We start from the raw sequence: 12,884 nt of genomic DNA on the forward strand, positions 1-12,884 counted from the left end.
TTTTTTTGTGTTTTCTCTTTGCTTCCACATGCATCAAGTTTAATTGAATTCAACTACTTGGTTCTTTAAACGGGAAGCAACGAAAAGATCAAAAGAGAACAAGAAAACTTGAAACGAATTGACGGTACGGAGGTATCTGTACTCTTCCCCTCTCTTCCCACCTCCTCCAACGAACGAGCAGACTTGAAAGCAAGACTTAACGTGTCTGAAAGGGGACTTAGTCTGAGCCTGGATATGATTTATAGGAGAGAAGGATATCTAGAAGAACTTTCAAGTATGTCGAGTAGTCGTTTTGCAACTTTTTGGCCGGTGAAGGTCGAATAGCAAGTATACGATTGATAGCTCGAATTCGACTAATCACCGCAATACTTATAAAAAAAAGGCGTGAGTACTAGGTACTCATGAAATTTGATGTGTAGGCATATGCGAACGGCAAAGCATAAAAGTACGTTTACATATAAATATAATCACAATCAAAGCTCGTTAGCTGTCAAATTGGTTGTGCTTGTTATTCACACAACTCGATAAATAAAAATTTTATGCTGAAATACGCATGCTCAGCCCTTCGAAATTTTGTGCTGAGATATGCGTTACAGCTTCGCAAATTTTACCCCTACCGAAACCAAAGATGCATACACATCAAAAAAAGTGTGTTAGCACCATTTTCAGGTCTTCATGAGATATCTTGAAGCATGCTCTATAGGTCTCTAAGTTTTTATACGCATTGTTTATAAGTTTCTTTAGTTTACAAATTTTGTTGATACTTACTTTGGTCTTTGTGCTTCTGTACAAGATATCAAAATAACGCAGCACGATTCATTTGCATAACAAATTCAATTAAGGTAAATTTTATTTGTTCTTCCTTTTTACAATTTATTAAGCTAAAGTGTGAAAAAAATTCCGCTTTAATATATGTATGTATATGTATATTTTACATTACATTCCTTATTTTTCCTTAGTGTTTTATATTTTGTGAAAATTATATAGAAATGTAAATACGCAACTCTCAAAAACTTAAAAAGCGGTAATTATTTATATTAAATTTAAATAATTACTTTCCTAATTTTAATATATCTTAATTGTGTTTTTTTTATTCCTAATTGTATCTTGGTTTAAACTTTTATTTAAGAAGCTATTGCTATTATTTCATTTCTTTTGTTTTAAATATTAAATGACATTTAAAATGTTATTGTGCATTTCTTTTAAGTTTTTCTCTGCTATGTTAAATGATACACTAACAAACCTCCTTTAGTTCGGTCCTTCTTCACATTGTTTTTATTTTGCGTATTCATTAATGTGTCATACAAATGTATATTTACATATATGTATTAGTACGTTATATGTGCATATATATACATGTTTATGCAAGGTCTTTCGCACGAACGCAGAATTTTGAAATTATAACAGTTTCATACATTTTTGTCAATTCTTTAACTTTTGCGTGGAATTTTTGAAATTGCATAACTTATAATACAGATATTTAGCGTAAGCTCCTTTTTGTACCGCTTATCCTTTTTAGAAAATTTTGTAACGCATCTTGATTAGCTATGTAATTTTCGAAAAGTTATAAGACGCGCGTCAAATTTATAGAACAACAGTAATGATCTCAGTCTAAATACCCTTAAAAACTCTACATTCGGTTAATATTTTAATTGCTTCGAGAATTTCGACAAAGTTTTGCAACCTTAATTAGTATATAACTAAACCGATTGGCGAAGTTTAAGTTTCTTAAATCCAGCATTTGGATTAGGGACTTTTTAGTATATATAAACTCTAGTATAGCCGGGGAAGTTGCTATCGAGTAGAGTTTTTTCCTTAAACAAACAGTGCTAACGATAGATCAATTCTAACTTAGCCTTTCACGTGAAAATAAATATGTCGCAGATTTTAATAAATCGAATTACAATAAGATTAATTTCCTTTGCGTTCATTACATTTCAAATCAATGCGTTTGTTTAAAATTAATGAATGAAATTGAATTTTTTTAATTAAAACAATTCCACCAAACTGATAAATACTACATAAATATGTGTATGTATATACATTATTTTGCAAGTAATTTTAATCCAAAATTTAAGTAGATATGATAAACGATTGATTCCTAAAAGAAAGAACATTATATCAGACAGAGTCAGATCAGAGTTTTAATTTGCCTTTTAACCTAATACATTAGTAATTTTTCATTTGCTTTAATAGAAAGGTATAAATTCTATATTTCAAAACAACACATGGAATCCTATGGTGGTATGTAATATTCAAAATAATTTTTTCGCAGTTCTGTACTGAAAATGAAAGGGTACATCCTTGATAAATGATAATCAATTTGTATTCACGAAGTGTTTTTCTAACTACATAGTATATAAGTTAATACACCATTCATACGCATTTTGATGTATTGCTGGTGCTCTTCGCTAATTAATTATTTTACATTTCCGTGAATAACAATTTTCGTACGCTCAGACATACATATGTATAGCCTTATTAGACGCGAGACTGACGGGCATGCTTATGCAAATTAACTAGCACACAAATGCGCTTAATAATTTTGCCGTAACAGACGGCAGTAATGCGGACCCACCGCAAGGGCGTGGGTTCGAGTCCCACGGCCAGTATAACTTTCATTTATTTCTTTTTTATTAATTTTTTTATAAGTTCTATAATTTCGTTGCTTTTAGTTAGTTGATGTTGACTTTCTTAATAAAATTTAATTTTAAAATATTAAATTAACTAATAGTAAAATAAAAAATGAGATATAAAATAAAACAAATGAAAATAGAATAAAGTAAAATTAAATATATAAATCAAATAAAATAAAAAATAAAATAAAAACAAAATAAATTTTAGCAATCGCTCCAACCGAGGATCGAACCTGGCAGTTACGGGTATGTAAATTCTCATCACTTGGCTACCGCGGACGCCAAACTCGCCTACTTTGTTTGGTTAAGCCTGATATACAGTTCAATGCGAGCGTGAGCGTGAGCTTTTTATTTTGATCAATATCTTCGTTATTACTCAACTTTTTGCAATAGTTAATACATCAAAAGATAGAGAATTAAAATATCTTTCAGAATTACAGAATAAAAACTAATTTAAAATGCATAATATGCGTTTTTTCGAGCTCACATATCGTTCGCATGCGAATGCTTTGCGTACGCACACAGTTGATATTATGCATTTTAAATTAGTTTTAATTCTATAATTATGAAAGATATTTTAATTCTCTATCTTTTGCTGCATTAATTATTGCAACAAGTTAAGTAATAACGAAGATATTGGTCAAAATATAAAGCTCACGCTCACGTTCGCATTGAACTGTATATCAGGCTTTACTTGTACAAAAGACAACAGCTGACCGTTTTTGCCAGTGTTGTCATCGAAAATACCCCTGATCCGAGTTAATTCTCAAAAATTTCGTGCATTTGTTCGGCTGCTTATACGGTTGACAAACGGGCTCGATTATTTGCATAAGAAGCCTTTATTTGCTTTTACTCATGCATTTTCCTCTTTAAAGTGCGCATAAGAAGCCGAACAAATGCACGAAATTTTTGGGAATTAAATCGGATCCGGGGAATTTTCGATTACAACACTGGTAAAAACGGCCAAGTGTTGTCTTTTGTGCAAGTAAGCAAACAAAGCAAGCCATTTTCGCGTCCGCGGTAGCAGAGCGGTAAGAGTGCGGGCTACAAGTCTGTAGCTGCCAGGTTCGTCCTCGGTTGGAGCGATTGCGAAAATTTTTTTTGTTTTTATCATTTATTTCATATTTTTTTATTTTATTTGATTTATATATTTAATTTTCATTTGCTTTATTTTATATCACATTTTTTATTTTACTATTAGTTAATTTAAATTTTTAGAGTTGAATTTTTTTAAAAAGTCAACAAGAACTAACTGAACTTATAAAAAGGGAATGAAAACGAAATAAATGAAAATTCTACTGGCCGTGGGACTCGTACCTACACCTTGCGGCTTGTTTATCCGCATTACTGCCGTCTGTAAGGGTAAAATTATTATGCGCATATGTGTGCCCGGTTATATGCATAATCTTTGTCGTCTGTCACAGCCTTCATGCGCATTTGAAAGAGGAAAATGCATGAGTTAAAGCAAATAATGGCTGTTTATGCAAATAAGCGAGCCCGTTTGTCAACCGTATTAGGTTAGATACACACATTTGTATGCTCATTAGTGAATGCATTTATACCATATTTTTAGGTTTGTGATGTTGAGTTCGATTAATATAAATTATTATCATTATTATTACTATTATTATTATCAGTATTATTATTGCTATTATTATTATTATTAGTATTACTATTATTATAATTTTTATTATTATTACCTCTTTGTTAATGCAGAGATTCTATTATTGTGTTTTCAATTTTGCGTGAGTGAAACTGGTTTATAGCCCTTAAACATATTATGCTGTTTTAATTTCTTTTCACTCCACATTAAACTTAGCGATTTTTTATTTACTAGTACACAAATATTTACCTTGGTTTAAAGTTTTTGAATTGCTTTACAAAAATATACATTTCTAGACCTCATAACTCATATGTCATTGAAAGTTTTTACACAAATATGTATTTGCGGTAGTTGATTTGTATTTTTTATGCTTACATTAGAATTATCTTGGAGTTTGTATCCGATTCTACACACATTGCTTCACTTTAGAAGGATTCTCGAAGTCTTGCAAAGCCTTGCACAGCGTACGTATGTCAAAGATTTCCGATAGGAAACCCTGTTCTACCGTTCAAGCCGTGCAAGGGTTTTACAAGACTTAGAGAACCCCCCCTAATGTGTTTCTGGCCATTTTAGGTAAAGATTGATATCAAACAGCAGAACATATCATGTACCCACATAATTCTAGACCACACTGCAACAATGTAAAAAAAAGCAATGGAAATTAAGCATATACATATACTTATTTGTTTTCAAAACCATTTAGCACACATAGCACAAAAGAGTAATTTGTATGCAGCAGTGTTAACGCCATTTGCTGTTGAAAAGTGTGATAAAATAGTTTTTTTTTTGTTTTTGTTTTTAGAAGCAAAGCCTCTTTATTTTCTTGTTAATCGTATTTTTCACCACGTATTTTTCTACAAGTTTATTAGAATATCTAACGCGATTTAATAGCTACAGCTACATAAGTACAATTTTCCGCCATTACATTTACAAACGCTTAAACATATAACTTGTGAGCTTCGGGGGCTTGTCTTATTTGCGTGTTTAGATAGTGGTGAGTAATGCCATAGTGTACGAGTGTGTTGCCTTGGATTTTAATCTCAGGAATGAGTTAAAATGTGACTGGATGTACATGTTGTATGTATGTGTATGTCCCTATTTTATTTTTACAAATATATGTATGTATATGTAGTATAAAGCTTAATTTTTTATGAGAAGCATTTTATATTCAGCTTGCTTTAGTTATGCTTTTATTTTTATACGTTTGAATGTTTAAGTTTTAGCGATTTCATTGATAGCTCAATTATAATAATTGGTTTTCGTTTTTATATTACACAAATTGCCGAATTTACAGATTTTGTTTTGTTGCACTGAAATCGCCATTTCCTTTAATCTGCCATCTCATTGCTAAATGAAAAGTTTACTTCGAATATCTCGACGAGTTATTTGGTCGACGTTTGGTATTCAGTTTTTTACTTTATCCAATTAGTGGAAATTGAACCATCTCAGTGCTTTGTATGTAGCCGCTAATATTTTACAGGTTTTGGTCGAATTCAAATCAAGTCAGATTTCACGATTATTTTTTTCTTATATACAATTATTTACGAGATTTGACTAGTTTTTACACGGTTTTCTATTGTCTATACTCATTAATGGATGTTCGTTTTTATGCTAGTTAAGTCTCCTTAGTGTTTTACTGCTAATGTGCTTGTTTTTTTTTAATCTTAATTTATCTTCATTCTATGTTTTGTTTCGTCTCGCCCGCCCCTCGAATTTAGTGATTTTGCACCCGGTTAGTAGATTTTTGTTTACTTAATGAACTTATTTTCTGTACGTAGCAATCCGTAAACAGCTTAAAAATATTCAGTGAAGCAGTTTGGCGTATGGGCTTGAAATGGCAGTAGCCGCAGCGGCCGTAATGCTTCTGCTTTTTTTTGATAGGTTTTAATGCTTATTGTTTACGCTGCAGTCGCAATCAAAAACAACGAAGGCTCTCATATTTAAGCTGAACAAATGACAAGTCGTCTGAATAAAACTTTTAAAACCATTTTCATTTGCGAATAGAACTAGCGAAGCGTTGGAGTGAAATGAAATTCATTTGTTTTGCATGTACAAAACTTTGAGTTCTTAATGCCAAGCAGTATAAATTCTTCAAAAATAAACTAATACATATGTATGTATGTACATGCACTTCTAATGACAGTTATTATATAGCAAGCAAAAAGGCATTGTAGTGTGTATGCATGGATGTCTTTTGGGCAAATTATGTATTTAATTACTTGGAAACCCAAGTAGCAAGTACAGTGATAAAATTATGTTCCCATGCTTCCAAATGTATAAACTTATTTTTGCGTAAATCAGCAAATGTATTTATGTACATACATATACAAGCTTGTTGGTATTACAGCATGTGGACCTGCATATGTAAAACTTCGTTTCAATAAACCATGCAAATTAAAATTACATCTACATGTGTATGCAACAAAGAAATGCACGTAACGCTCAAGTCCTTAACCAGGAACTTAAAAATGTGTTATGTAGAGTACATGTCAATTTGAACGCTCGGTGCGGTCGACTAGATAAAAGTGATTATTTTGGTATGTCCGTGTATTCGATAAGTTTATCTTAGTTGCATTTTTCCCGAACCTTTTGTTAGCATTCCTTTAGCTTCATTAATTAATTTTATTTTTGGTATACCTTTTAATCGCCTGGTACGAAGAATTCATACTTTCGTATATGGTTTCCAATATTTAACATTTCTTAAGCGATCCGGTTTTCATTGCAGGGTTATATCACTATATTTGCACTGGGATTTGCAGTCGAAAATTACCCATATTTGCACATTGGAGTATTTATTAATCTACTTTCTACACGTCATCGTCTTTAGTTAGATTTCAGATTATGCACGATTTGTATTTAAGTTTATTTGCCTTTATGACTTTTATTTATTGCTGATGTACACATTCCATTTATTGTTCTTCGCGACTTTTGTAACATTAAGTTTTTCTTTACAAGTTGGCTGCAAATGATTTTTACCGAGTCTGTCATTTGTTGCGTAATATTTTTATATTCATCTTCCAGAATTGTGGAGTTATCAAACCTAATCACACATCGAACTATTCTCGCCATATATGTACATACATATATAGAGATGTAGAAGTTGTCAGTGAAGTGTGTTCCCAGGTCGTCTGGCTATAGAATGCCTTATTTAGTAAATCACATTTTATGTAAATTTAACATCAGTCGTTAATACTTTTATAGATTAGTTCTTAATAACTGACCGTTCCATTACAATTAGTTTTAATTTAAAATTTTTATGCTTTTATCTTTTGATTCCATTATTCATGCGCCCCTACCCCAGTTCATGTTTGATAGTTAAAATAACGTGTCGGAATTGTTACCATGTTATGTTTTGTGTGAAATGTGAATCTTTTGATATTGCAATGGACAGTGTCTTACATTTTTAATTCAAATTTAATAACAGTGTGTGTAAGTGTGTTGTTATATAATTCTCTTATTTCAAACTTTAGTGCATTTGATCTCAGAGATATGGCAGTAGGCTTTTTGTAACAATTTCATTATGTGATTTTTTCTCTTACGCCTGCATGTTTCGCATTGAAAATTTTAAAATTTACAGCTGCATATCGCTGTTGTGAACGAAAACACCAGAATCGTTTATAAAGCTATGCCTGTATGAGCATTAAATGTACATATGTTAACACATATTCATAAATTAGATATGAAATAATATCGCTCTAAAGTGTATAAATAGATACGAGGCAAATGAAATAGCGTTTACATACACATGTATAGATAATAGTAAATAATTTTTGTATAATTTTTGCAAGGTATTACGGTATACAAATATGTGCTTAACAGAAAATAATTTCTCATAAATATGAGCATGATAATACAAAGATAGTAAGCAGATTATTTATACTAAATAAAAATGCTAATTTTTTAATTTAAATTTTTGAATATTACTAGGTCACAGTAGAGATTTTGGGTAATTAGATTTTCCTTCTTCTTACTTTTGCATAGTTTTCGAATCAATATTTGAACTGAAAGTAGAAAAAACTGCAGCTGGTAATGGTGATACTAGTCCTCATAGCAGTTGAGGTTTGTTTTGCTTTACGCTGTCGTTGTTGTTGAATGTGGCAGAAAATTATTTTTGTTGATTTAGGTCAGTTCGATTAAGGTGCTTCCTGGAGGGGGGGGGGCGAGGCCTGGCTCAGACGTCCGCCGTTCTCGACGTTATACTCGGTGAGCGCGAGTGTATTACAACCTTATGGCCGTTTTTGGTTACAAAACCATCACTTTCCACCAGTACGGCCGTTTGTCGGCCATTTTTGATGCTTGATCCGCTACCGACTCCACCACACGCAGAACCCGGACTTACTGGACTCCCACTTAAAGCAGCTTCCGGGCTGATTACGTTTCCATCGCGCATACCATCACCACTCTCTCCACCAGCTCCACTACGGCTTCCATCGCCATCACCTTCGCCACTTTCGGGATCAAAATTGTTTTCGATGTTCCCTTCCATTTCACCAGATGTACGCGCTTTGTACTTACGCCAAGCGTTTTGTATCAGGCGAGTACAATACTCCTCACGTTGACGCCATAAAGTAGATGACACAGGTTCATGTCCTTCGGCATCTGCCCTGGGAGCAATTTCGCCGATTTCACCTGTATCTTCTATAGGATTGCCTTTCCGTGCAAAAAAGTCTTTGGTAAGAGCATCCAAAATATCTACACAATACATCATATCTCCTCTACAGATTGGTATATCCATAGATATGATTTTGTACTTGTTCGGTTTATGTATTTGAAGAGGCGGTTCCAAGACATCCAGAAATGTGGAGAGCTGATCATAGCGTATATATTGCGTACCTTCGGGGTCGAACTGCTGCCAGATTTCGTAGTACATATCATAATCATCATCGGTGAGACCTTCCTGCACGTCCTCGGTGGCCTGACTATAGTTTTCGAGAATGACAGCAATATACATATTAATAACTATCAAAAAGCTTATAACTAAGTATGAGAGAAGAAACGTTATTCCAACTGTTGCAGAACCACAATTGCCCGGATAGCCTTTGTCGTTGTCGGGTGGATCGCAATTTTCCTCATTGATAATAGCATCTAAAACGCCATCCCAACCGGCTGAGGTAGACATCTGCGTTCCGCCATATAAAAAGCGGTAACAGAGTCCATTTGATTTGTCCGATTGGGTTATTTTATTCAAATACGGAATGGTGTGGCGGAGAAAAAAGTTTAGAACAAGTGAATTTCATTAGTTATGCAGTTGATTGAAACTAACATAACAAGATGGCAGCAAAATCCAATCAACTAATTTTAATTGTCCTAATTAAAAACTTTTTGACGACTGCATACTAGATATATTGGTTACTTATACTCGTATGTATATAGTATGTATACATATATACATTAGCAGAATATATTCAAAATTGAAAACTACTTCAATTGAAGCTCTTGGTAGGTATGGTCTATGTATGTGCGAAAGCTAATTAGGCGCAAAACTAAATAATTGGTATACATATTTACACATTGGATGCTTGCAAAAAAATAATTAGGTAAAAATTGTATTTGCCTGTCTTAACTGTTAATTGGATTCACTACGAATTCAGGCAACAGTAAAGAACACTTCCTCAAAGCATGGGTTTATTGAAGGTTGTACTAGGAATGGCTTGTATCAATCTAATATTGATCTATAATTGAAGCAACAAGAGCAAACAATTGCTTGGAAAACAAATTTTGTCAAAATAAAACTCATATCTACATACATATATGACTATGTATAATAATAGCGTGTCAATTTCAGAACAATGAAATCAGGAATTTTTGCATTTGGTTAATATTTGCGTATACAATTATGTATACATCGGAAACTTTCTAATAAATAATTTTCGCTTTAATGAGGATTGTTATCATAAATGTTATAATTGGCGATTGTTGAAAGAGCTTAATTAGAGTGAAATGCAAAGTGAGCATGAAGATAGGAAATGATACTTAAATGAATGATGAGAAAATGTATAAAAAAAAATAAGTTAAGAAGCTTATCGTAAATGGTAGTAAAGTTATCAATTCAACGAAAATTCGTCTTCCGGAAAAACGGACCCAAAAATTCACATACCTACTGTATAGTATATACTTCATTTAAGTTTCATTTTGGTGTAGGATTTATACGGCAGTAGAACTTTCCCCTTTTCACTGCATATATACGATTACAAGTACATACACACATGTGTATGAATATGAAGATATATTGGGATTGATTTTAAATGAAAGTGCTCTGAAATGAATGTAGAGTAAGCATCAAAGGTACGTTGCACAGTGATATTTGATACCAATTTTGTGCCCACAATTTACAAAATTAGTATATTCACTTGAATTCAGGTTTAAAGGGGTTTTTGAGGGGTTTTGCTTTATAAAAAAGAGAACCATTTTGAAATGTGAGTGTTTTTACTCTCTAGAAAATAATTTATGCAACCTCACATACGCGGTTTTGCATTTTGCTGATACGCGGGTTTGTACTTTAAACGACGATATGTGTGTGTGTATATCACGGTAACCGGTTCACCAATTTCTCCCAAATTCTTCTCTGTTGTTAGTCTTGGTAAAATATCACTAGCTTAGAGTGAGAAGTTGCTAAGTCCACTTTTTATAGAAACTCATATTTGGATACAGGAGGCTAGAGAAATTAAAAAATGCATCGTTTCGAAAGAAGATAAATGGTCTTGTTTTATGTTTTTTCGTTTATATTCAATGAAAGGAAATTTTCGATAAGGCCAAAATAGTACGAAATCTTTTAATAAAGGTCGAATCCCTCTGATTCGTATGGAGAATTTCTTTGCTTTAATATATAGGCAAAACGTTGTATTCAAAGTTTTGCGAAATACTTGAAGAAAATGGCTATAAGAAGTTGTTTCCTTCTAGTATAAAATTTTTCAATTGGGTCTTAGCAACTTTTCGCTATAGCGATACACCAAACGGTTGAAAATTTTTAAAATCAGACAATAACCACACACACATCAGTATCTACTAAAGCTAATTTATTCAAAATTGTTGTTTGCAATAATTCTTTAGCAAGAAATAAGATTATAACAAATTATAAGAAAATGGGCGTGATACCGTCCACTTATGACCACGTATGTGTGTGTATCTCGGTAACCGTTCCATCAATTTGTACCAAACTCAAGATGTTGAAAATGTTTGAAATCGCCTACTTTTCATATCACGGCAATTTTAAAAATACGGAGACTTCGATATTTCGAAATTTAAGGACGCTATTTTACTCAAAGTTAATACTAAAAAAAAATAAGATTATTATGAGTTCAAGCCCGGTTCAACCCAACATCAAAAAATAAATATAAAATAAAGTTTTTTCTAATAGAGGTCGCCCTCGGCAGGCAATGTCAAACCTCCGAGTGTATTTCTGTAGGTCCCTCCCCTTTGTGTGACAACACCAAGGCGCATACCACAACTCGGAGGAGGGGAGCTTGGCGAAACACTTACATATTTGGAAGAGGCAATCTATTATTGTTATAATTATTATTAATATGTGCGCCGGGTATTTAATGTTCGGCTTCGCCGCAACTTAGACTTCTTTACTTGTTTTGTATGAATTATAAGCTGGAAATAATGTTACTTATATGCCATGACCTCCAACGAATTCCCACACGTTTGACCAAACTTATAAGGAAAACAATTACCTTGTTTATATGGCATCAAACGCGGTATCGAATTAACTCGTGTTAGTGTAGCTCGCTTGAAATGCAAGTGTTTATATGCAACAAAAGAAATGAGTCGATCGAACACGCTTACAAACAGAGGTCATTCCGATGCAACCCTGATATGTGTCAAAACTTGAAAATAATAAACATGGAAAAATAATAATTAAAGACCCAAAAAGAACAATAGCTATTAATTTTATAACAACGCTTAGCCTAAACGTAATTTCATGAACTATTTAAATGTTTCACTTCATACAGAGTTGCATGAAACAACAGTGCGGACAAATCCCGTGTGCACTATTAGCACAATTCAACAACTCTTAACTCGCACTCAAAATGTGATTTATGGTGGCACAGTTACAAGTTTCAATTCGATTTAAGAATGTGTTTATGGTAAATAACAACTAAATAATTACGTGAATGCGATTAATCGCAGCGTGGTACTTCCACGGCAATTATGTTGAGAGTTTCTTCCTGTACAGAAGGGTATTTCTTCCACCTTGATACGATTAACGAGAAACATACCGTCGAAGAAGATAGGACATTTTGTTATGTTAATCAGCATAACTTCCCGGTCAAGACGGCATATTCCGTTAGCCGTTAGTGTATTACTTCAGAGAACACCTAAATATTGTGCCAGGTTGACTGGGTCACTTTTAATTTTTTGGGGAAACCTTCAAACAGGAAGTAAAGTATTTTTTTGATTTGGTTACACACTAAACAAAAGCTTTGTTAAACAAATAATTAAAAAAAAAAAATGTTTTGATGAAAGTATTCACATATGATAGTTAGACGAATGTAAGCGAGATAGTTATGTATATTAAACATTCAAAGTAAAGAAAAGTATTGTGGAAAGTTTGAATGAAAAAATTGATGTTGCTAATTTAGCTTTTATCAACAACTACCATAGCTTAATCAACAATGTAACATTCCCGCTTTTGGGTGAGC

General features: G+C 32.8%; 2 protein-coding genes across 16 annotated transcripts in view; both read right to left on the reverse strand.

The window, feature by feature from the left end:
* The window catches only part of LOC118748412 (somatomedin-B and thrombospondin type-1 domain-containing protein), a 311,093-nt gene that overhangs the window by 53,762 nt on the left and 244,447 nt on the right, over window positions 1-12,884 (reverse strand). The window lies entirely within an intron of this gene.
* LOC118748404 (sodium channel protein para) overlaps window positions 4,364-12,884 on the reverse strand; it is a 94,964-nt gene continuing 86,443 nt past the window's right edge. For 10 of the 14 annotated variants that reach the window (XM_036482782.1, XM_036482781.1, XM_036482784.1 and 7 more), the window contains one exon: window positions 8,411-9,358. In XM_036482782.1, coding sequence (XP_036338675.1) covers window positions 8,411-9,358 — 948 coding nt within the window. Of the gene's footprint in view, window positions 9,359-12,884 lie in introns of all 14 variants that reach the window. The other 4 variants (XM_036482791.1, XM_036482787.1, XM_036482789.1 and 1 more) reach the window with 1 other exon arrangement.

The sequence above is a fragment of the Rhagoletis pomonella genome, unplaced genomic scaffold (genome assembly GCF_013731165.1).
Source record: "Rhagoletis pomonella isolate Grant_MI unplaced genomic scaffold, Rhpom_1.0 Rhpom_scaffold_00013, whole genome shotgun sequence".
Taxonomy (NCBI): Eukaryota; Metazoa; Arthropoda; class Insecta; order Diptera; family Tephritidae; genus Rhagoletis; species Rhagoletis pomonella.